The sequence below is a fragment of the Coenobita brevimanus genome, chromosome 94 (genome assembly GCF_032717465.1).
Source record: "Coenobita brevimanus isolate Jiangsu-jjx chromosome 94, ASM3271746v2, whole genome shotgun sequence".
In the NCBI taxonomy this organism is placed as follows: Eukaryota; Metazoa; Arthropoda; class Malacostraca; order Decapoda; family Coenobitidae; genus Coenobita; species Coenobita brevimanus.
The window spans coordinates 13,428,053-13,453,994 of record NC_137047.1 but is presented as its reverse complement, the minus strand read 5'-3'; the positions used below and the strand labels follow the sequence as shown (position 1 = coordinate 13,453,994).

The 25,942-nt window shown below is 41.4% G+C and overlaps 1 protein-coding gene across 1 annotated transcript in view; it reads right to left on the bottom strand.

Moving 5' to 3' along the window:
* The window catches only part of LOC145413007 (uncharacterized), a 468,549-nt gene that overhangs the window by 153,356 nt on the left and 289,251 nt on the right, over positions 1-25,942 (bottom strand). The window contains exon 21 of the mRNA XM_080282828.1: positions 14,694-14,840. Within this exon, the coding sequence (XP_080138954.1) occupies positions 14,694-14,840 (147 nt within the window). The remainder of the gene's footprint in view (positions 1-14,693; positions 14,841-25,942) is intronic.

Here is a 25,942-nt window from a genome sequence, read left to right as displayed (position 1 = left end):
ATACGAATATATGGAGTAAATGAATGGATGGACAAGGATTGTGGAAAATACTATGAATGTATGGAGTAAATGAGTGGATGGACAAGGATTGTGGAAAATACTATGAATATATGGGGTAAATGGGAAGCTGTTGAATGCGTGAGGAGTATGTAAGAGGGTGCTATGGCTGTGGTGCATGAGGATGATGAACTTTGTGAATTTTTCTATCTGAATGCTGGTTTGAAACAGATGTGTCATGTCTCCGTGGCTGTTCAATCTGTAAATAGATAGGGTTATAAAAGAGATACCAGGTACGGCAGTGGATGTTGGAGTGGCCCTAATGAGAGACGGCAGCATTTGGAAACTTCTGCTGCTTGCAGAAAATACTGTATTGTTCAGTGAAGACAAAGGGAACTGCAAGGCTTGGTGAATGAGTTTGGGAAAGTGTGTAAGAAATGGAATCTAAAGGTGAACATGGGGAAGAGTAAAGTTATGGTCCTCTGGTCTTCAAGAGAAATGAAGTTGATGAATGCACAGTGAGGCTGGATAATGAAGAAATGGAAAATGTGTGTGCATTTAAATACTTCGGTAATGTGACACGTAAGGATGAAAGTTTGGAGGATGAAGTGTTTGAAAGGGTACAACCAGGAAGAAAGGTTGCTGGTTCTTTGAAAGCAGCAATAAGAAATAAGAAAGTGAGTACTGAAGTAAATAAAAAAGTCGCTACATGACAGTATTGTGATACCAACTTTAACCAATGGATGCAAAGCTTGGACCTTGTTGGAAGGACACAAGTCAAGAGTGACAGCAGTGGAAACGAGTTATATGTGCAGAGCATGTGGAGTTACATGGAGAGACAGATTGAAAAAGGAGGAAGTGAAGAAGTGTTGTGGTGTGGATGTGGATGTATTAGAAAGTGTTAGGAGAAATGCACTGAGGTGGTTTAGTCACATGGACAGGATGGAGAGTGAGAGACTAAAGAGAAGAATGTATGTAAATAAGGTGGAGGGGGGAGAGGAAGGGGGAGGCTGAGGATGAGATGGAAGGATGGAGTGGAGAGGTATATGAGAGAGGGTGTGTGTGAGCTGGGAGAAGGACAGTGAGATGATGGGGGACAGGATGACACGGAGGCAATTTGTTTATGGTCACCCTTTACAGAATTTAGGTATCTGGCGATGGATAGAAATACCAAGCAGTATGGCATGCCTTCTATAATAAGTAGTGTGGTGGCTGAACAGGAAGCTGTTGACAGAAAGGTTAACCCATGGAATGCACAATTATCTTTATTCATCCCAGCTCGTGGTGTGCAGAGAATGAAGATTTTTTTTTTCTTTTTTAGTTTTTGTTTATTATAAGATAAACAGCCAGGGTATCATCTGGAGAGAAAAAAAAAAAAAAAAACTCTCTCTCTCTCTCCGTCTTTGCATAGTGCCAAACGTAACTTTGCATAGGGGTGCAGTGAAAAAATGAATACAGTAATCCCTCCACTTTCCGATGTGACAGAGCCAAAAGCATGTCCGGAAAGTGGACCCCAGCCTCCTGGACTTGTATTTATGGACCCTAACCTACCCTGACTCAGAAAAACACCTATACAACTCCCTACTGGACATGCATAGCACCTATTTAAGACCCAAATCACACCAATAAGGGACATAAAAGACTGAAATTTAATAAATGCAAAAGAACCAGAAAAAGAAGTTTTAGAGGTGAGTTTATACAATATTAAACATTCTGGGTACTTACAACAAGTCCCTGGCTCCTGGACTGGTACTTAAGGACCCTAATCCAGCCTAACTTTGAAAGTCACCTAAATAACTCCCTACTGGACATGCATAGCACATATTTAAACCTATTTAAGACCCTATTCACACCAATAATGGACATAAAGCTTGAAATAAATGAAAAAGAACCAAAGAATGAGCAATTAGAAGTGGCTGTACCTCAGCCAGGGTACTTACAGCACGTCTGTGGCTGCCTTCTCTGGCTTTGGCAGTGGTGAAAATGCTCTTGAAGCACGTACAGTAATCCAGTGGTGTGCTGCACTTACAGTAATTCTTTGCACTGTGAGTTATAATTGTTTAACACTGCACATTGTTAATTGCACCACACCAATTTCAACCGCCAGTTTGCACTCCACAGTTAATCCTTTGCACTCTAAATTCTAATTTCTTAACACTGCACAACACTGTAAATTCCCATGTGGTCTAGTGACGAGGTATTGCAGTTTATTCACAAAAAACGAGCACATGTGGCTTCCATTATGATAAGCATCTGCTCTCGATCGGAGTTAGGCTGTGACTGTTGATGATGGGGTAACAGAGTTGCCAGACTGCAATGGCCACATTACCAAACACCTCAATTTTCATTACCAAATTTAATTTTTCATTATCAAATTCGTAAAGCTAGCATTTTATTCTTCACTAATTTTATATACAAGTGGAAATACATGTAATCACTCTTCTTATAATTAACAGCACGTAATTTTTTTCACGTTATGTAGGCTAGCAGATTAATCAGAGAGCACAAACAATCCACCATCTCCATCCTGTGTATCCTCACACACGTGAAAAATCCGTTTGGTGTTGTATTATTCTGATTCATTACCAAACAAATTTTTCATTACCAAATTGGCCCACATTTGGTAATGAAAAATACCAAATAGCAACCCTGACAGGGAAGGGGGAAGGGGGGAGGAAGGAAGGGGTGAAGGGTCCATGATGCAACTGCTGTTCAGCGCCGCGCGGCAATTTCAAATTACGAGTGGGAAAAAATTTGGATTTTGGGAGGATTTCTTCTTCTTCTTTTTTTTTTTTTGCCATTTTTGGGTTCCGGAGACACAGGCCCACAATGTCCGGTACGTGGGGTGTCCGGAAAGTGGGCATCCGGAAAGTACAGGGATTACTGTAAACCCTTAGCTGTCAGGGGTTTCCGGCCGCTGCCCAATCCTCCTCATGGGGGATTTCCGAGATTTTGGCAAAAATACCCTTACTTCAAACCCTAATATCTGCCAAACTATTATAGCTACAGAAAAAATTAAGTACTGTATACATAAGACTCACCAACTCTTCCTCTTTCAAATGAAAGTATCCCAAGGTCTCCGGGTGGTCCTGTCAATAAGTAAGGACAAGTTAAAGATGATTGATTTTCCGTGTTTTGACGGGCTAATCTGGTTGCGCGCTACTGCCAGTGGCCTTGAACTCTATCGCTAGCGCTGGAAGCACTGACTGGAATGGTGATTGTAACATTGCCTGGCCTCTCCGAATATTCCAGTCATTTTTTCAACTTTTCTTTACTCACTGTCGTAAAGATGAATCATCACCCCTTCCATGTGGCTCCCCATAGGGTTTTCCACCCGTTTCATAGTGCCACTATGCCCTGTAGATGTATGGGGAGAGAACAGCTCTTTACTTTTATTACTCACTTCTTGCGTCAATTATAATAATTTCCCTCTACTACGCCACTTTTATTTGCACTTGACATCACGATTACGGGTAATTGCACTTTGATAAATAAATGCTCTGACTGTTTCACGCAGTATGGTTAAATACGAGGTAATTACTTATACAGAAATTGCAACAATTTGTACTAATCAGGGGCAATGTGAAAATATTACTGATATTATACACAACTTACATTTTTTGTACTTCACATCACAAATAAGCTAATGTTCACATACTCAACATTATTTTCTGAGTAACAAGGGAAAAAATTTAGTTACAGCCAACCAGATCATTTTCTTACTCTCCCATGCACTTTTAGTTTTCTTTCATTGTACTAGAGGGGGTTACTCAAGGAATTTCCAATAACTGATTCACAAATAACCATAAACAGTAACACTTATTGCAATGCACTTGTAAAATTATTATAAAATACAGTAGTGCACCAACTTCCGCTACAGCAGGATTCGCGGAATCCACTTTCGCGGCATGCACCAAATATTCCCTAACTTCCACTTTCGCTTGAAAAAAAATCGATTTTCGCGCACAAATTTTGGGTTTGGGACAATATTTTGAACTTTGAATTTCCTGCACCGCCCGCCCGCAACCCACCGCCATCTTGAATGACATCATGTCAACACTCTGTCCACCCATTCCCGCCATTGTGTACGAGCGTGCTAGCTCCATTGTGTTGGATTCTCACGGTTCAATGGCCTCTACTATACCTGGTAGTGTGGGGAAAGGGCCTGGTGGTGTGGGGGGAGAGCCTGGTGGTGTGGGGGGAGGGCCGGGAGGCAGTGGTGGTGATAAAAAGTGGCCAGGACATTCAAAGTCGGGAGGAAAGGCCAATACGTCTGGCATGGCTAAATAAGCCCGCCACGCGCCTCGGATACTTACCCCCAACATCCATTAAGCACCTCAACCTGGTCTCTGTGGTATGTTTCTCCTCATATAATGTGTACTGTACAGTTTTTATTGTTAGTATCTCACAATGCAATGTACAATAGTGATTTGATGTACTGTATTGCAAGTGAAAATGAAAATCTGATGTTACTTTAGGATAACCGGGAACCAATTAGCCTTTTTGCCATAAAGACAATGCCCCAACTTTCGCTAATTCCACTTTCGCGCATTATTTTTGGACCCAATTAGGCGCGAAAATTGGTGCCCCACTGTACTTATTTCATAACACTTACTTGATATAACTTATAATGTCTTATATTTCACTTATAAAAAAAAAAACACACACACTTAGGCATACTAGTTTACTATTTACAATTTCCCACACACCTGCTCAGTCACTGAGCCCTTTCCCCGGCAGAGAGGGCAGAACTTTCGCGGGGGTCGATGATGCACTCGTCCCCGTGCATGGAGGGACAGAATCAGATGAGGAGGATAAGAAAGACATCACTACACTCTACCAGTGCCGTGTACAGACTGAGCCGTGTGTTGGTGGGGTACCTTGGGTACCTACCTACCCTACGGTTGTCAAAGAAAATGGCCGCGAGTTCAAAGGATGACGAAAAGGTGAGTGCACTATATGTTGTCAGCTGGCAACGGCTCCGTGCCCTGAATTATGATGGCTATACACGTCAGCCGGCAGTTAGGGGTTAAAAAACAAAAATAGTAGGTTTTATTATAAACCTGAATATAAACATCCAGGGAATCATCTGGTGAAAAAAAAAAAATCTCTCTCTCTCCGTCTTTGCGTAGCGCCATGCGTAAGTTTGCATAGGGATGGAATAGTTAGCAGTGAAGCACGGCCACTGCAAGGTTAGCACAGCCTGAGCTGTGGCTCGCAATCCACGGGTTAATAAACAATTAAGAACTCTCAATGACAATCTCTTGAGAGTTACTGATTAGGTATGTAGATGGACAAAGGACTCTCCAAGTCATGAGGTAACTCTGTGGTGAGATGAGGGTGTAGAAGCTGCTGTTAATGGGAAAAAAGACACATCCAGGAATGGAAATGGGCTGCCAAGCATTGGGTCAGAAAGAAGGTACATAGGGCAAAATCAGTCTCCGAGACTTTACTAGATAAACTAAATGGTGCTGAAAGGAAGAACATGGTATGGTAGCAAATTGAATGATGAAGGAAAACAGGAATATCACAGGTGAGTAGTGTAGATCAGATATTCATTCTTAGATCTTTAGTGAAAAAGTTTCTAGAGAAGGGAAAGAAGTTTTATGCGGCCTTCATGGATTTGGAGAAAGCATGTAATAGGGTGGATAGACAGGGATTGTGGAAAATATTAAGAATATATGGAGTAGATGGGAAGTTGTTGAATGCTGTGAAGAGTATGTATGATGGTGCTGAAGCTGCAGTGCGTGTTGATGATGAACTGAGTGAATTTTTCTCTTTGAAGGTTGGGTTGAAACAGGGATGTGTAATGTCTCCATGGGTGTTCAAACTGTACATGGCTGGGGTAATAAAAGAGATACAAGGTAGGGCAGTGGATGTTGGAGTGGCCCTAGTGAGAGAGGGTAGTGTTTGGAAACTCCCTGTACTGTTGCTTGTAGATGATACTGTGTTGTTAAGTGAAGACAAAAGGGAGCTGCAAGGCTTGGTGGATTAGTTTGGGAGAGTGTGTAAGAAATGGAATCTAAAGGTGAATGTAAGGAAGAGTAAAGTGATGGTCTTTGAGAGAGGTGAAGTCAGTGAATGTACATTGAGGTTGGATGGTGAGGAAATGGAAAATGTGAGTACATTTAAGTACCTGGGGAGTGTGATGAGTAAGGATGGAAGTTTGGAGGGTGAAGTGCTTGAAAGGGTACAACAAGGAAGAAAGGTAGCTGGTTCCTTGAAAGCAATGATAAGAAACAGGGAAGAGAACACAGAAGTGAAAAATTTACTACATGACAGTATTGTGATACCAAGTCTAACGTATGGTAGTGAAGCTTGGACATTGTTGGAAGGACACAAATCAAGAGTGAGAGCAGTGGAAATGAGTTATTTAAGAGAAGCCTGTGGAGTCACATGGAGAGACAGGCTGACAAATGAAGATATGAAGGAGTGTTGTGGCGTGGATGTGATAGGAAGCGTTAGGAGGAACACACTTAGGTGGTTTGGCCATATGGAGAGGATGGAGGGTGAGAGACTGATGAGGAGAGTGTATGTGAGTGAGGTGGAGGGGGGAGAGGGAGGGGGAGGCCAAGGATGAGATGGAGGGATGGAGTGGAGAGGTATATGAGAGAGGGGGGTGTGAGTTGGGAGCAGGGCAGTGAACTGGCGGGGGACAGGGCGACGTGGAGGCAATTTGTTTGTGGCCACCCTGTACAGGATTAAGGCGTCTGGCGATAGATAGATAGATAGTAGTGTGTTCAGAATGATGAAGGAATAATAGTGGCAGGCGGTGAGAATATTAAAAAGACAGCATTATATCCAGCTGAATGAGGAGTCTGATTGAATTAGGGAAGATTTGGAGTCCATGGATCCAGTGTCTGGCCCTTGGCCTTTGATTGATGCTGCTACTGTGAGCAAGGCAATAGGTGGCATACAGATGGGGAAGGCAGGAGGTGTGGACTGCTGAAATGTTGAAGGCCTCTGAAGATAAAGGAGTGGGTTTAGTTACTATCTACATATCTATCTATAACCATATGCCTTAATCCCGTGAGTGGTGGCCACAAACAAATTGCCCTGTCCCCCGCCATTTCACTGCTTTTCCCCCAGCTCACACATCCCTTTTATATATGAGTGTGTTGTCCCAGATGACAAGTTGAAGAATGTGATTGTAGATGAGTATATGGGGAAGGGTGACACCCAAGAAAGTGGAAATTATAGAGGCATAAGCCAAATGGAAACCATTTACTATGCTGGGTGGTAACCATATAACCAAATAATGCTGACTGGTGGTTTAGTAGGTAATTAAAGCACTCCAACTGGATTGAGCTGGTGCAAGTTTTTGCTTTTCGTTTTTGTTTTTAAGGGTTTCAACATGCTTGCATGCGTCGGTCTCAGTCACTTAGGCCAAAGCATGCAATCATGTGGTTGGAGTTTATTGTTCATGTAATACCACTCAGAAATAAGTAAGACTGGTCACTCATCTTAAATGTTAGGAATAACTTGCCTAGCCCCAGGCTCCTATGCTCCTCATGGGGCAACACAGGATTAGCCAGATGATGATGAATGAATGATGATAAAACTTTTGGACCAGATGAAGAAGGTAATGGAGTGTGTCCTAGGTGGTACAATAAAAGAAAGAATGAATACTGATGAGATGCAGTTTGGGTTTATGCCAGGCAAGGGGACCACTGATGCCACAGTCACTGACTGACTTCAGGAAAAATATATAGGAAACTAAAGGACATTATCCTTTGTTTTCGTTGATTTGGAGAACACCTTTGACAAAGTTACGGGAGAGGTGGAGTGGGCAATAAGAATGTTTGGGATCAAGAAGTGGCTGGTTTGAGCGATTATGGCTATGTATGTCGATGCTCACACCCAGGTGAGAATAATTGGAGATTTGAGTGATGAGTTTTCCATGAATGTTACTGTGTGTCAGGGGCCAGTCTTGAGTCCCATATTGTCTGTTATAGTGCCTGAAGCTCTCTCATATGACTTCAGAAGCGACTCCCATGGGAGATGTTGTATGCTAATTAAGTTGGTGTTGCCTGCAGATATTGAAAGAGAGGCAGAGGAAAGATTTAGGAATTGAGATGGAATGGGGCACAATGGTTTGAGGGTAAATGCGGATATAACAAAAATTATGAACTCTACGGCTGATGGTGGCACTGTCAAAACAGGAGTGTGGCTATGTGCAGTCTGCATAAAGGGTGTGGAAAGCAACTCCATCTTGTACAGTGCTTGTGATAAGTAGCTGCATAAGAGATGTTGTGGTGTTAGAGGTAGACTGCAAAATAATGCTGACTTCGTGTGTGTGGTGTGTTGGAGAGAGCATGCAGAGACTGTCAGCCGTGAAAGGACTGATCCTGCGGGAGTCTCTCTCCACTGCATGGAGTTTTGTTATTTGAGGAACATTTTACAAGCCAGAGGTGGGGCTGGAGTAATGAATGGTTAGAGGAAGTTCAGGGAGCTGTTGCCTCTCCTAACATTGAGAGGGCTCTCCCTCCATGCTAAGGGATCTTTGTATTTGGAAAGTGGTAGGAATGTAATGCTGAATGGTTGTGAAACCTGGGCAGTAAATGAAGTGGACATTTGTAGGCTCAAACGTTCGGAAATGACAATGATCAGATAGGTGTGTAGTGCGTCCTTGAATGGATGGCCTGGGGGACTAGGATTACGACTGAAGAGTTGAGAGGAAGGATAGGACTGGAACGTATTGGAATGGTAGGGATGGGTAGATTGAGATGGTTTGGGCATGTTGAGGGGATGAAGGATGATAACTGGGAGCAAAAAGTGAGAAGTGTGAACATAAAATCAGGGTTAGGGTTGCAAGGGGCAGATCGAAAAAGACCTGGGATGAGGTCAAAGAGCATGATCTCAGGGATTTAGGAAGGCTGCCAGAGATTAAGCAGCTTGGAAAGTTGTCATTAGGTGGCCAAGGATAACATACGCAAACATGCTGGAGCCTTTATAAATAATACAATGCAAATATAAGAAGAAAATGAAAGTATTATTTTATGCATGGTAGTGCTTCATGCTGTCGGCCATACAACAACATTTTTCCAATTCATTCCAGTACACTGAACGTACTGCATAACAAAGAAGAACATTTAACCTCTTCACTTCAAGAGGGGAGCTGGAGAGGGATGCCTTCAGGTGGTGGCACCTGTATAACCAGGCAGCTCACCTGCTCAATTATACAAATGTTCTTCAACCACTTCCCAATCAGCCAAAAGGAGGATGGTGAACTGCAGAAAAGCAACTTCAGCCTGCATTTCACCAAAATTACGTTTCAAATGAGATTACAATCTGAACAACAACTTCAACCTTTCATATTTTGAATAAAATAACCTGGGAGCAGATGAAATATAATGTTAAGTCTTGTATTCAGTGAAGGGGTTGATGGCTTTTAAAATGAGAAAATTCCTAAGCTGAGTAAAATAATGTGAAAACAATAACAGCAACAAGAACAAGATCAATAACTTGTCACTAAAAAAAAAAAAAAAAAAAAAAAAAAAAAGCAGTATTCAAACTTACATGACCTGAAGTAGCTCTGACCTTGCAGTGGAATTACTGACGTTGGGTTTCATCAGCACACTCACAAACACAGTATTTGCTAGGTCACAATGCTCTCTTACAATAATGTTACAGTGCAAATGATTCTGAGAAAACTTTATATATATCATATCATGTGTGTGTGTATATATATATATATATATATATATATATATATATATATACACACACACACACCATACATACAATAAAATTTCATACATATTCTTGATGCTTCAGAGACTTAAACTTGATCAGAAGTCATAAAAAAGAGTCCTCCTGATACAGTATAAACTGTACCTCTACTCATTCTGAAGTTCATTTATTTACATAGTAACAATAGTACTTATTATCTGATGAAATATCTATTAGGGACAACCTCTAAAAATCGAAGTGCTTGTGTCCACATACAATTCAGCCTACTGAAAAATTTGAACTTTATATAAAGCATTTACTGTATCTGGCTATCCTTGTCTTAATTCTCGTAGTTTCGACATGCTTTTGACACTAGCATTGTAGTATGGGCTAACTACTCTCCTTCAGGCATCTTATTTTCCAATGTTTTTATAACATTACCATTTATCTTTTATTTCTTAACTCAAGGTAATGATAATTATCAGTACAATGCTCATTATTAACCATGAAGTATTTTTCTTGCATATTTCTCTTTCCTCATCTTTTGTATGCCCAACTGTTCTAAAACACTCTGCACCTGTATTCACCAATAAGTTGTATGAGAAAATAATTTTGCATTCATTTACTAATGTACAACAAACCTACATAAATATTAATATCTTTCACCACTGCCTTGCAATGCATAGCCGGTGATCAGCTGAGATGAGTGCATAGCTCACTCACAGAATGCTACTTCATATTAATTATGATTATACAGTATACACTTATACAAGCCTGCATTACTGTAATCTGTCAGAAATACTGATATCTCAAATAGTGATGCAATGTGTGTGTGTGTGTGTGTGTGTGTGTGTGTGTGTGTGTGTGTGTGTGTGTGTATTTACCTAGTTGTGATATACAGGAAATGAGCTACGCTCATGGGGTCCCATCTCTTTTTCTCATTAAGTCAAATTTTGCTTTGAACTCGTTTAAGTATTTAGACTGGACGATCTCTTTGTCCAGGCTGTTCCACATGTCTATGCATCTATATGGAAAGCTATATTTCTTGGTATCTTTCAACAACTTGGCTCTTTCAGTTTCATTCCATGTCCTCTAGTTACTCTCCCATCCCATAAAAACAGATCATTTTTATCAATCTTATCTAGTCCCATCATGGCCATGAACACTCCAATCATGTCACCCCTTTCTCTCCTTTCCTTTAGTGCAGGCAGGTCCAGCTTTTCCAGCCTCTCTTCATAAGACAGGTCTGCCAGGCTGGGGACCATATTAGTTGCTGTTCTTTGTATTCTCTCGATCTTATTTATGTCTTTCTTCTTGTGTGGGGACAAAACTATTGTTGCATATTCCAACCTGGAGCAGATCATGGCCACTATTAATTTTTTCATCATTTCCTCATCCATGTAATGGAATGCCATTCATATGTTAGGCAAGAGATTGTACATCTCTCTAACTATCTTGTTAATGTGTATTTCCGGTGACAAACTAACCCATTGCGTCATCACATTGTTCATTGTTATATTTAATAATATAGTGCCCCACAAATCTTCGCTGCCTCCTGAGTCCCATTCCTCCCAGTTCACCTCTTTACAATTGAAGTCAGCCATTAAAATTATACTGTTACTTTTCTCAATCATTTTCTGTAAATAGCTAGCCATGTCTGTCAACATTTCCTGGTATTCATCATCACTCCATGCTCTTGTCTTAGGGGGAACATACACTACTGCTATATCTCTCTTGCTATTCTCTCCAGTTTCTAAGTTCATATTTATCACTTCGGCACTGCCTTCTCCCACTTCCATGGTATCTACATTTATGTTGTTCTTCACTGCCATCATCACCCCTCCTCCCATTTTTTCTTTTCTGTCTCTTCTCCACAGTTTGTATTTACCATTTCCCATATGAACATCAATATCTTCTCTTAATTTGGTCTCTACAAAGCACATAACGTCAGGTTCATGTACCCTCAAAAAATCGGTGATTTCTAGCCTTGCCGATATTAAACCATCAACATTAGTATATGCCACCTTCACATTATTTTTGATGTTTTTTATACCCTCTTTTCTCCTTCTTTCTGCCGGTACCACTTCCTTAATTTCTGATCCATGACTCTCCAATAAAACACTGTCTTCTCTTCCTTCGTTCTCTGTTCGTTTTTTACCTTTACTAATTCCTTTATTTTAGCTCTTTCTTCCCCATTTGCATCTCTCCTTATCCAAACATTTTTGAACCCTTCCTTGTCTGATAATTTCCATGATCTACTGATAATTTCATCTACTGTTGTCTGAGACTTAAACTTGACCTTCATAGGCCTTGCCCCTCCTTCCTCGTACTTTCCTAACCTAAACACCTCTTCAATCTCTTCTTGAACTTCGTTGTTTTCCTCCATGACTACTGATATTATTTCTTTAACCTTACTCAGTTCATCTCTTTCTCTTTCTGATCTAATTGTCATACTTTTTCTTTAACTCCTGAAATTATTACACATTTTTTCTTATCTGCTACATCCCTAACTAAAGATTCTCTACTTCTCAGCACCCAAACCACTTTCCTCTCCACCTTTTCCTTGCTTTGTTGTTCTATTATCTCTTTCAGGTTTACATTTCCCTCTTCCTGAATTTTCATCCACCCCTTACATTGCTCCTTGATTTCTTTAATGTGCTCATCCTGTGTTTTTTTTTTGGATTTGTACTCATCTAGTTTGCTTTTCATCCTGTCTCTCTCTTCTTCCAACCTCTTATTCTCCCTCTTAAGCTGTTTTATTTCATTTGATGCTGATTCATTACTTTCTTTCAATTCTGTGACTTCTCTCTCTTGCTCTACACTGGGTGTGCAAACTTTTTCCAATCTACTTCGTAAAGCTATGATCTCTCTCTCCTGCTCTTGGGTTCGTTCCTGTAACTAATTACTACTCGTACCTTTTTTATTTTGTGTACAATCCCCTCCACTGTTTTCTCTACTCCAGCTACTCTTGTTTGGTTCAACATATTACTTGCATTTCCCACATCGTCTTTGGAGAAGCCCTCGAATTCCTTTTCGCTATATGTAAACAAAGCTCCGTCCCCCTCCGCCATTGTGGAACCATATGGAATCTTTCAATTTCCACTGTATCTTGAACTCTTTGACCGAAACCTGCTGTTTTTTTTTACTATTGACTGACGGGACCACCACTCACACACTCATTTTCACAATCACAATAGGCTGGTCTCCTTTTTTGCCATTGATCTTGCGATTATTTCTGCACGATCCAGGAAGAGCTCCATCTCTGTCGCCGACCTCTGTGTATGTGTGTGTGTGTGTGTGTGTGTGAAACAAGTGGAAAAAGATGCTGAAGGTTTACACTTACTGTGAAGTTACTTGGCAATTTACTCAAATACACATTGGACAGTGGTTTAAGTGATACAAATCATCTATGAGAAATATATTGGGAGACTGCTGCCTACCATCAATCAAGCTTATGTTAAAAGTGAGCAAAATCTGTTAGTTAATTTTATCTGAAGAGGAGGAGAGGAAACTTTTATTATGAGAGACTAAATGCTTTATAGTACGGTCATCAGTACCAGATAAATAGCTGTCAATTTCAGATGTTAGAATCAGCAGTCAATTGTGAGTTAATTCTGGGAAATAAATATAACATATTTCATAAATTATGGTACTGTATTTGAACTTTAGATCTTTCTGAACTTTAGACATCTGAATTTTCAAGGTCGCACTGTACAGTACTTGGTTTGTCAACTTCATATTCTACAGAATCCTGTAACATTTTTGTAAGTATTCTGGGCTTCCACCTTTTCCACAAAGTAACAGCAAATGCAATGCTACAAAAGCCTCAAAGTAATAGCAAAAGCAAAGCTACAAAAGCCTCCAGCATTAGGAAAGCAGCAGTTAATAACACTTACTGTCTTCTCTAATACACATTTACCAAGCATATTAGTCCTGAAATACATAAAGCACAATAAATATTAGCAATAGGTCAGTCCTACAAAGTAAAATTACTGATATGTCAGTTCTGCCACATAATTATGTGCATAATTCAATAAAACTTCCCAAACAAGGCATACCCAAATTACTGTACTGTATACAACTGCTCCAGGGAGCTGCCTTTCCTAAAAGTTTCAAAAATTCATGTTATTGTTTGACAGCAATATCTTATGAGTTCCGTCATAGTTTACTGTATTGTTCATAAAGGCTTCAGGACACATGTTGGAGCCTTCATAAATTTTACGATAAATTATACTACACCACAGGACTTTAAAAAAATCATAACACGCTACTATAATTGGAACTGCAATTCAAACACACGAACAGTACGGCATTAACAAGCAGAAATAAATGGCTGAAACCTTACTTTAAATCATGAAAAAACACTTCATAACTACTGCATTTTACTTCCTAAATAAGTGTTCTCTTATGTACCTACCCAAAACATACACACACCCTCATTACCATATTTATGCTACGATAATATGCTAGACAGTTACAAATATCTAATACTGTATAGTAATATGGATCTTCTTCCTGTCACTGTAAGTATGGGCAAGCAGAATTTTTGCAATTATCATGTGTCTGACTATAAAAATGAAAGTACTGTGCATTCTGATGTACTGTATTACAAACCACAAATATGTAGTACTGCACATTAAAATGTAAAACACATTTCATCCCTTCTGATAAAATCACAAATATGCCTATGTGTCTTCCTTCAGTGGCCTGCTATAATTTTCACGTAACCATCTGAGTGATGGAGGGAAGGGGATTTCTTCAGATATACAGTATAAATAATTTGTTGTTAACCAGAATAGAGTCTGATGAGCATCTTTAGTCTGCAAAAGAGTCAACATGAACAGATTCTCTATCCTTATAAGGCTTTTCTTTCTGGCATCATACTCTATGTTTCAAGCCATCCAATCTTTCAATTTCACCAAGCCAGTTCACTCCACCTCAACTATTTTCCCCTCAAAAGACACTACTAAGCCTGATCTCTATTTCAATAAAACTATTTATCCCACCTCATTCTTCTGTCCTACCAGCACAGCGGCGGTCATGGGAGGTGTAATGATAACCAGGATGGCAGGCTTGGGACGACGGGGCACGGCAAGCATACCGTCCATATTGGTTGACACAGCGCTCCCCGCCCTTGCAGTCATGACTTTCCTCAGCACATTCATCTCGGTCTGGGAGATGAAGTTGATGCACATAGGTTCATTAGGAACTAGAGTTACATAGCGAAACAAAGCATAATTCAAGCTGGTTGGAGTAAAGTGAAGGTTAGCTTCTGTGAAAGGCAACCCTCAGTGTAATGCACTGGTGAAAAGAGATATGAATTGGTGGAAAAGTTTGTGTAGTCTACTTAAGTACATAAACAACAATGAAAGATAAATGTACAGTATAATGAATGTGGAGAGCAGAGTGGGTTTAACCCTTTAACCGCGGGTATCATCCCAGAATGACATTGCAAAAACTGGACCAAACCACGGGTGTCATTCTGGAATGTTTGTGAATATTTTGAATACCGGTCGTTGTTTCCGCGCGCCAATTGTTTCAAGGGAGAGTAGCTATTAAGTTCTTTCACTCCAGCCGACCCCCACCTCCCTCCACCCACCCCCCAGGCCCCCCACCCCACCCCTGACCAAACACGCATCAGTATCTGTCCAGCTGTGTGAGTGACAACACCGCTGATGTGGCAGTGAAGTGCGGGCAATTACAGTGCCTTTTACCTGCCTCAGTGAACACAGAGTGGGTGTTTATCGTATGTGCAGTGTTCATATATGTTTATAGTATTATTATCAGAATGAGGTTGGCATTTGGTAATGGCGTATGAGCGAAAAATAGTGATTTTAGATCGCTCACTTCTAATGGCACTGCCCATCCAGTGATAGTCAACGAAATCATGAAACCTACATCATTGCAAAGCTGAAGGTAAGTACTTTCTAATGGTACCTTTATTTTTCGCTCTAGATTTATTCTGTGCAGAGTTATAAAGGTTTAAAGTTTGTTTACATTTTGGCTGGAACCCCCACGGGGAGGGCCAATCGGGTCAAAACAATGTCCGCGGTTAAAGGGTTAAGAATAAAGATGGTTCATGTTGTGAAATCTTTTATATGGTATAAAAATTAATTTCTGGGTATCGAGGTTGCTAGAGGACTGCATGTATTAGAACCCAAAATATGGGTGTACAACTTTGGGAGGGATTGACTGCAACAAATTAAGGTTGAGACCAGTGGAAATAAAACTGTTAAAGAATGTGTTGGAGTGGCCCTAATGAGAGAGGGTAGCATTTGGAAACTCCCTGTACTGTTGTAAACATATGATATTGTGTTGTTAAGTGAAGATGAAGGGGAGCTGCAAGGCTTGGTGAATGAGTTTCGGACAGTGTGCAGAAACTGAAATCTAATGGTGAATGTAGGGATGAGTAAAGTTATGGTCTATGAGATAAATGAAGTTACGGAATGTAGTGAGGTTGGATGAGGAGGAAATGGAAAATGTGAGTGCATTTAAGTACTTGGGCTTGAAAGGGTACAACAAGGAAGAAAGGTTGCTTGTTCTTTGAAAGCTGTGATAAGAAACAGTGAAGTGAGCACTGAAGTAAAAAAGTTACTGCATGACAGTACTGTGATACCAACTCTAACACTGGGAAGTAAAGGTTGGACCTTGTTGGAGGGACACAAGTCAAGAGTGAGAGCAGTGGAAATGAGTTAGGCTATTTGAGAGGAGCATGTGGAGTTACATGAGGAGACAGACTGACAAATGAGGAAGAGAAAAAGTGTTGTGGTGTGGATGTGGATGTGATAGGATGCATTAGGAGAAACATATTGAGGTGGGTTGGCCCTGTGGAGAGGACGGAGAGCGAGAGACTGATGAGGAGAGTGTATGTGAGTTAGGTGGAGGGGGGGAGGGGGAGGCCAAGGATGAGATGAAGGGATGGAGTGGAGAGGTATATGAGAGAGGATTATAAGCTGGGAGCAGGGCAGTGAAATGGCAGGGGACAGGGTGACAAGGAGGCGATTTGTTTGTGGCCATCCCTTACAGGATTAAGGCGTCTGGCAATAGATAGACAGAAAGACAGTATGTGGCTTGCACAGACTAGACACGATAAGAAGCACACAGACTCAACATCAGCAGGTAGGTCTATTGATACAAGAACAAGAGAGAGTATCTGCTTACCTGGTATGACCATAAAGAGTATGGACACAGCGTGGTAAAATATTATATGTCAGTAAAGGGGGTAGGCTGTAGCACCAGTCGGTCAGGGTGGTATTCCCATGGGGAACGGGAATGGTGGTGACAGGGACAGATGGAGCTCCTGTTTCATTTGCCACCAGAATATCCTGACCATCCTCCTTTGCTGACATTTTCAATGCGATACTTACATGGAGAGTTGACCAGCATTCTCTCCCAAACACTTTTCTCTAACTATCTCATGCACTACCCTACATGCGCTTTAAATATCACACAACATACACCACTACGTCACAGAGGTCGACACCAGCAAAGGCATGCGACTAGAAAACTTTGCCTTCGCTACCTTGTGACAGACCTATTGAGGGGAGGCAAGGTCAAGTGGGTTTCGCCAGCATAGTTTTTGGGACCAGGATGAGATGGGGCTTGGATCTGCGCTACAGGGTATAGGGCATTGAGGTTCCCAGGCTGCCGCTTCCACCCAAATGAGAGGGGTCCGAACATGGGAGCAGTGCCCCAGGAGGTTGCCCTATCAGTGGGCGTATTACGGCAGGGCAGTTTTAGTGCCAAGGCACCCTTGGAGGGTGTCCCTGTAACTGTCCTGGCAGGATGCCCTGAAGCCACTGCCACAGCCACTGGTCACGGCTGGTGGGCTATGGGTCCCAGGTCCCATGCCTGGACTTAGGACTGTGCAGGTGGGTGGGGCCTGTGGTCTGTCTCTCCTTCTCCTTCATTTTAGTAACATGGCAAAAAATGAGAAAATGCAGAAGCCTGATTATGCTAAATCACCCAAGAGGATCTGAGTAGTATCATGGAATATGGGTAGTCTGAAGGGAACAGTGAGGGAAGTGGTCGAGGCAATGAGTAGGAGGTGGGTGGATATTAGCAGTGTACATGTGGTTAGATTAGGGGAGGATTGGCCAGAATGACTGCAGGGAGGGATTGTCGTTATAAGATATTTTGGCAGCGATGGGAAGATGGATATGGTTGTGCAGGTGTGCTGGTTAAGGAAACATGGGTGGAATATGTAATGAATGTACTGAGAGTTAATGAATGATTTACAGTGGTGAATATATTGTTCAGTAGTCTTACATTTTCATTACTTCAGCATGTGCTCCTCAGGCTGACTTAGAAAAAGATAAATACTGGGATGACTTAATACTTGTCATAAGTGATATGGGGGATGATGAGATTGTAGTTCTGGGACAGGACTTAGAGGTCATGTGAGTGAAGCAGCTCAAGGATATGAGAGGGGTACATGGGGGATTCACATGTGGTACGAGAAATGAGGAATGGAAAAGGATACTCAAGTTTGGGAAGGCAATGAAAATGACTGTGTGCAACACACATTTTGAGAAAAGAGAGAGTAGGTTGATTACATATGAGTCTAGGAGAAATAGTAGTCAGGCAGACTATTTCCTAGTCAGGAGGGCTGATGGGAGGCTGGTGAGGGATGTTAAATTTATAGAGAGCAAAGTGTGCAGGCAGTAACACAAATTACTGATGTGTGACATGGTGCTTAAGGAGCATGGGTGATGAAGAAGACAATCTACAACACTTAGGGGGAAAATATGGAAGTTGAAAAACCAAGTGGTAAGGGATGCCTTCCACTGTGAGATGAGTATAGTGGTGGCTGAACAGGGAGCTGCTGACAGATGCATTAATGTATAATAAAGAACTCCCAAGGAAAAACTCCTGAGAGTTACTGATTCAGTATGTGGAAGGACAAAGGGCCACCCAAGACATAAATTGACATGATGGTGGGATGAGGATGTAGAAGCTGCAGTTAAGGAGAAAAGATGGCTTTTTCAGGAATGGAAAAGGGATGGTAACGAAGAGGAATACAGAACTTGGCTGCCATGCACTGGGCTACAAAACAGGCATACATGGTAAATTCCGAGTTTCAGAGACTTTTCCTGAATAACATAAATAGTGCTGAAAGGATGATTATGATATTCCATCCATCCATCAATCAATCCTATGCCACCTCATGAGGAGTGTAGGAACTTGGGGCTAGGCAAGCTGGTCCTGACATTTGAGATGAGAGTGACCAGCCTCACTCATCCCTGAGTGGCATTACGGGAGCAATAAACACCAACCACCCCTTGGATATAAGCCTACACAAGCTCAATCCAACTGGAGCACCTTAATTGCCCACTAAACCACCAGGCACCATAAAGAATATGATATTCAAGGTGGTAAATCAGATGAAGATGGAAAACAGTGATATCACAGATGAGCAGTGTGTGAAGAATGATGATGGAAAGATGGAAAGGTAGTGGTGAGCAATGAGGATATTAAAGATGCCTTGAGAAACATTATACCTGGTTGCTGAATGAGGAGTTTGCCTGGAACAAAGAAGGTTTTGAGTCAGCAGATCCAGTGTCTGGCCCTTGGCCTTTGACTGATGCAGCTACTGTGAGCAGGGAAATAGGCAGGATGCAGGGGAGGAAGGCAGCACATGTGTCTGGTTGATTGCTGAAATGCTGAAGGCATCAGAAGATACAGTAGTGTGGTTAATTACCGATTTGATAAATACAATTATATATGTGTTGTCCCAAATGATCGGCTGAAGAGTGGGACTGTAAATGTGTACGAGAGAATGGATGATGTCCTGGAAAGAGGAAATTATAAAGGCACAAAACTTTTGGACCAGATAATTAAGGTAATGCAGAAAGTTCTAGAAAGTATGATTTAAGAAAGAGTGAATACTGAAGAGATACAGTTTGGGTTTATGTCAAGCAAAGGGACCACTGACGTCATATGCATTGTTCAACAGCTTCAAGAAAAACATATAAGAAAGACAAGGGATTTGCACTCCGCTTTTGTTGATTTGGAGACAGCCTTTGACAGAGTCCCTAGGGAGGTGTGGTGAAGTGGGCAATGAGAAAGCTTGGGATTCAGTGGCTGGTTAGAGTGGTTATGGTAGCAGCAGTAGAAGTAGCTGTTCCCTAGGCAGTCTTGCCGAACAGCCATGAGTCCTTGAGGAAGGCCACGGCCAAGACCAGGCTTTCCTAGTAGTGACTGAGTTTTCCGTGAATGTTGGTGTGCATTAGGGGTCAGTCTTAAGTTCCTTGTTGTTTATCATGGTCCTTGAAGCCCTCTCACATGACCAGAAATGTACTCCTGTGGAAAATGTTGTATGCCGATGATTTGGTGTTAACTGCAGAGAATGAAAGGGAGGTGGAAGAATGATTTAAGAAGTTCACAGATGGTATGGGGCACAAGGGCTTGGGAGTAAATACAGTTAAAGCAAAGTGATGGTATCTAATGTTGGTGTTAGTACTGTCAAAGAAGAGACAGAGTGACCATGTGCGATTACACACAAGGGCATGAGAAATAATTCCATCTTGTGCAGTGTTGTGTGATAAGTGGGTGCATAAGAGATGTAGTGGTATTAGATGTAATTGTAAGATAATGCTGACTTCATGTGTGCAGTGTATCAGGGAGAGCATGTGGAGATTGTCAGGCGTGAAAGGACTGATCTTGCTGTTGAGTCTCTGGAGTGTGTGGAAGAGTTTTGTTACTTAGGAGACATGTTATGTGATGGAGGAGGAGATGAAGCAAGCTCTGTGGCTAGTGAGGAGTGGATGGAAGAAATTCAGGGAGTTGTTGCCTCTCCTGACATTGAGAGGGCTCTTCCTCTGTGCTAACGTGATCTTTGTATGTGGCATGTGCTCAGAATGTAATGTTGTATGGCAGCGAGGCCTGGGCAGTAAAGGAAGGCAATATTCACAAGCTCAAATGTACAGATGTGACAGTGATTAGGTGGATGTGCAATGTGCCCTTGAATGCGAGGTGTGTAGGGGGGGGCTATGTTTATGACGGAAGAGTTAAGAGGAAGATGGGACTGGAGTGTACTGGTGCTGTGATGAGAAGATAGACTGAGATGGTTTGGGTATGTGGAGGGGATGGGGAATGACAACTGGGTGCAGAAAGTGAGCAGTATTAACACTGGGGGAAGGAAGACTGAAAAAGGCCTGGGACGAGGTCATGCAGTGTGACCTCAGGGATAATGGACTGAACATGGAGACTGCAAGAGATCGAGTAGCATGAAGAGCTGCCATTAGGTGACCAAGGCTGATACATGCAAGCATGTTGGAGCCTTTATAAATTAAATGAAACAAAATGAAGTAAGGTTAATGGTGGAAGAAGGCATGGTATGCCAAGAAGATGGAGGGATACAGCAAATACATTTAAGGCAATCGATTCAAGCTAACAAATAAAATGTGCACAGATATGCCCATGGCAAGAGTTTCCACCCTTTTCTGGCTCAATGACTGAAAGACTATTTCACAAAAAAGAGAACCTGGAAAATAATAATAATAATAGGGTAGTGGATGTTGGAGTGGCCCTGGTGAGAGAGGATAGTGTTTGGAAAATCCCTGTACTGTTGTTTGCAGATGATACTGTGTTGTTGAGTGAAGACGAAGGGGAGCTGCAAGGCTTGGTGGATGAGTTTGAGAGAGTGTGTAAGAAATGGAATCTAAAGGTGAATGTAGGGAAGAGTAAAGTGATGGTCTTTGAGAGAGGTGAAGTTAGTGAATGTACAGCGAGGTTGGATGGTGAGGAATTGGAAAATGTGAGTACGTTTAAGTACTTGGATAGTGCGATGAGTAAGGATGGAGGTTTGGAGGGTGAAGTGCTTGAAAGGGTACAGCAGGGAAGAAAGGTTGCTGTTCTTTGAAAGCAGTGATAAGAAACAGGGAAGTGAGCATGGAAGTGAAAAATTTACTACATGACAGTTTTGTGATACCAACTCTAACATACGGAAGTGAAGCTTGGACATTGTTGGAAGGACACAAGTCAAGAGTGAGAGCAGTGGAAATGAGTTATTTAAGAGGAGCCTGTGGAGTCACGTGGAGAGACAGGCTGACGAATGAGGATATAAAGGAGCGTTGTGGTGTGGATGTGGATGTGATAGGAAAAGTTATGAGGAACACACTGAGGTGGTTTGGCCATGTGGAGAGGATGGAGGGTGAAAGACTGACGAAGAGAGTGTATGTGAGTGAGGTGGAGGGGGGAAGAGGGAGGGGGAGGCCGAGGATGAGATGGAGGGATGGGGTGGAGAGGTATATGAGAGAGGGGGGTGTGAGTTGGGAGCAGGGCAGTGAAATGGCGGGGGACAGGGCGACTTGGAGGCGATTTGTTTGTGGCCACCCCAAACGGGATTGAGGCGTCTGGCAATAGATAGATAGATAGATAATAATGATAATTATAATCATCATCATGATCATAATTGGCATGCTTGTGAAGTGAAGCCACAATTTTGAAGGCTTGAATATTCAGTAAATGACTGTGTGACCAACTTCACTAGACATGCTGTGTATTAGTTCTTCTTGTGTGTTTTACAAGTTTCTGAATCATAACACAACTCATCTCTTAAATGGGAGTTAGGGTTGGGATGACACTATCACAACTGCTCATGATTTCCCACTGCCAAACAAAACTGTCCTGTATTACTGTAGCCTGAATTACCATGTCTGGCATTAGCAAGGATACAATCATACAGTTTTAGCCTTAACAAAATTATCTAATGTTAACTGAAATAAAATAAGTGTGACAAAACCAGGGCCAGGGTGAAGAAAATTTTATAGCTTGGATGGTTATGCCCGTAAAGTGGAGTGAGGATTCCAAACGCTTGAATGGTGTGTGAATAAGTGTGAGGCCCGTTCAGCAGGCATATTGCTAATTAGTTCTCCCATGACCATATATTCATTTCTCCGGCTTTCTGGACCCTACATGTGAGTGGGAAAAAATGTTTTTTTTTTTTTTTCCAAAGAAGAAGGAACCAAAGGCCAGAAGCCTGCAAGACTGTTCCCTCCAGGAAAAAAATAAATAAATAAACAAAATAACAGAAAGCCAAATTCAAGGTCTGTTCGAGCCTGGACACACAGTATTTGAACGACTGGATGTCATATGCAGTAGGAAATACAGACAAAGGAAGACAGATTCAGAGCTGGCCTGTTGCATACATGAAGAACAGGGAGTAACTGTTAGCTCCTGGATTAGAGAGCTGGACAGAAAAGGGATGAGAGTTTATTGTTGGACAGGTGCTAGGGTAAATGTGCCACAGGAGACGCACTTGAACAAAAAAAACTTCCACATACGGGGGATGAATAGATGGAAGCATGAGTAGTGTGCCAAAACATTCTTTAACCCCTACACCGTGGGCTTGTTTACCAATGACTTGCGTGTCCCGTGGGGTTATTTGGGCTCCGACAGACTCTCAAAAAATATTTGCCAAAAATCAGTTATTAGTCCTAGAATAATAAAAATACATATGCTTATGGCACATACCTTCAGCTTTCTCCTGGAATGATTGTTGAGCCTTCGTCGGTTACCGTAGGACTTGTGGAGACCTCTGAAGTAGGGTAACGAAGTCTCCACTTTACACTTCCCGACAACCCGTAATATGATTACCACAGCCAGATACAAACACTATAAACACTATTCTACAATTTTCAAGTAGTTTGGGATCCATACTAAAAAAAAAAAAACACTGTGAAAGCAATGGAAATTACGAGCGCGTCTGATCGTCGCACTGGCACTAGTTCGCTCTTGGTACTCTGTCATTTATTATTCATAAAACCCCTCACACTTTATATTTCTATTACTATATAACACTTATATATATCTACAGTCTTTATCCATAAGTTTCCTTCAGTAGTATTAGTTTATTGTCACTGTAGGGATTCAATTTCTTTCAGTAAAATACGTAGCATTCACTTTCTCGTCCTGTATACCGGCATTGAGAGTGAATGTCACTTTCATCTTCACTCTCATAACTCATAGCATTCAGACATGCTAGAGTGAAACTTTCACTTTCATTACTCCTAGGGTATATACTCGTATTCTTATAATACTACTCATTTACATTTCTATTTACGTTCTCTATTTTATTTACGTTATTTACATTTCTATTTTATTTACACTGTTATGCACTGTCACTTGAAATAACTTATAAAACTATTTTCCATTGTTCACGTATATTTACATTCATTACTTTCACTTGCTGTTTACACATTATTTACACATTATTTACAATTCCACTTGCACTGTTTTACTCAATAGAAAGATCGTAGTCACTCTTTTATCAATTGTCAGCCCTTTACCTCTTTCCACACGAGGTTTAGTAGGGGGTAAAGGTCACAGGGCCATTTGCATGGGGGTGAAAAAAGGCCTTGAAGTCAGCAAGAAGAAACATACGTACCCTCGCTTCGGAAGATGAGAGTAAACTGATAACGGAGGGCCGGGGTGGAGGCCTGCTTAGGGGTTATTCAGAGTTACCAATATTAGTTCTTGAAACAGCTAAGTCTAGCACTGAAATGATTGGCAGGAAATCTAGACAATACATTATAAATTTGGTAGTTCCAGGTGAATGTAAATATCACTTAGGCTTCTCCCTTCCCTCCTTACATGTATATTTATTACGAAAATAGATTAGAGGCCTACCTAGGAGATATATATTCAGAGCTACCAATGTTAGATCTTGAAACAGCTTTGTCTAGCACTGAAATGATTGGCAGGAAATCTAGACAATACATTATAAATTAGGTAGTTCCAGGTGAATGTAAATATCACTTAGGCTTCTCCCTTCCCTCCTTACATGTATATTTATTACGAAAATAGATTATACGGCATATTTCAAGGGGAAATAAACACCAAAAATTAGCGAACGAGTGCACGTGAGGTGTTGTCAGGTGATAATTAGCCAATTCCAGGTGTATGGCACTCTCACTTACCTTATTTCTTTCTTGTATATATTATTTGGTATAAGAATAGGACATAGGGCTTATTTCAATGGATGAAATCAGTGAAAAATTCCAGGGAAGATTTACTTAGCGTAGCACGGCCGGGCAGGCGAGAGGATAGGGTAATGGAGGGGGGGTAGGGAGGGGCGTCAAGAACGGGGAGAAATGGCTAAATTGTCAACAATGGATGGGAGTACAGATGAGATTAGGAGTGCTGACTAGTGTTGGACTGCCATTGGCAGTACTGATAGATGATACAAGCCACCACTTGGAAGCCCGGGTGAATTCAAAATAACACAGAATCACAAAAGCGACGCCCTGCGGTATGATCCCTTGTTCCCAAGCGTCACGAAAGTGACGCCCCGCGATTAAGGGGTTAACCATCACCTGAGAGTCTCATGCGGTATCATCAAATTATTTTCCTTTGTAATGGTACAACTTGAGGTCATGTGAAAGAAAGTGTGTTTTTCAACAGATTTCTTACAGAAATCTTAAGAATTTCACTTTTTTTAAGGCCAATTTTCTCACATTTCCCTAATACAGTCTTCTTCTCTGTTGTTGCTGGTGCACTGTGCATGGCTTGAAGAATACCACTACACGACCAGAAGAGTTGTACCTGCATGCCTTAAGGGAGGGGAGGGTGTGTCTCCATAGGTACTGTAAAAAGAGGTGATGTCTTATGCAGATGCAATTTTTTGAGGTGGAGCCAGAGGGTCATAAAGCTCACTGGTAGAATGCCAACCCTACCTCTATGTCTGGTATAAATAAGGTTGGGTTTCCTTCACCACGGACGGAGTTATCACCTTGAGAACAAGGGGATTAGAACAGTACCTATGGAGACACACTGCGCAATGCTTATAGAGACGCGCGTGTGCTTAGGGTGGCCTGGTTGCATCTCCTTACGGCGTCGTAAATAAACTCTTCTAATAAGTGAAATGAACGGTCCCCTCACTGTTTAATCATGCTAACCTTTTACTTCTTTCCAGGTGCATGAAATCTGATCATTATTACAGCTAGAGCATGATTAAAAACTATGTCAAGTGCACCTAAAAACAGAATCGTTTGAAGGGCTTTATTTTCCTATCTGCCATAACAGTATCAATCACCTCTTACTTTCAAAAGTAATTTATGCCAAGGAACAACTAGGCCTATGCCAATTCTTTTTTTGTGTCCCTTAGTACAGCTTTAGTTTAGTTTTGCTTCGGCATAGAATCATAAGTAGTTGATAAATGATTGGTGTATCACTTCCTTGCATCATTTAAAGTCTTATGTTTGCATCCTACATGGAGCCAATGCAGGAACTGAGTAATTCGAGATACATTCTGTGCCTTTTTTTTTTAATT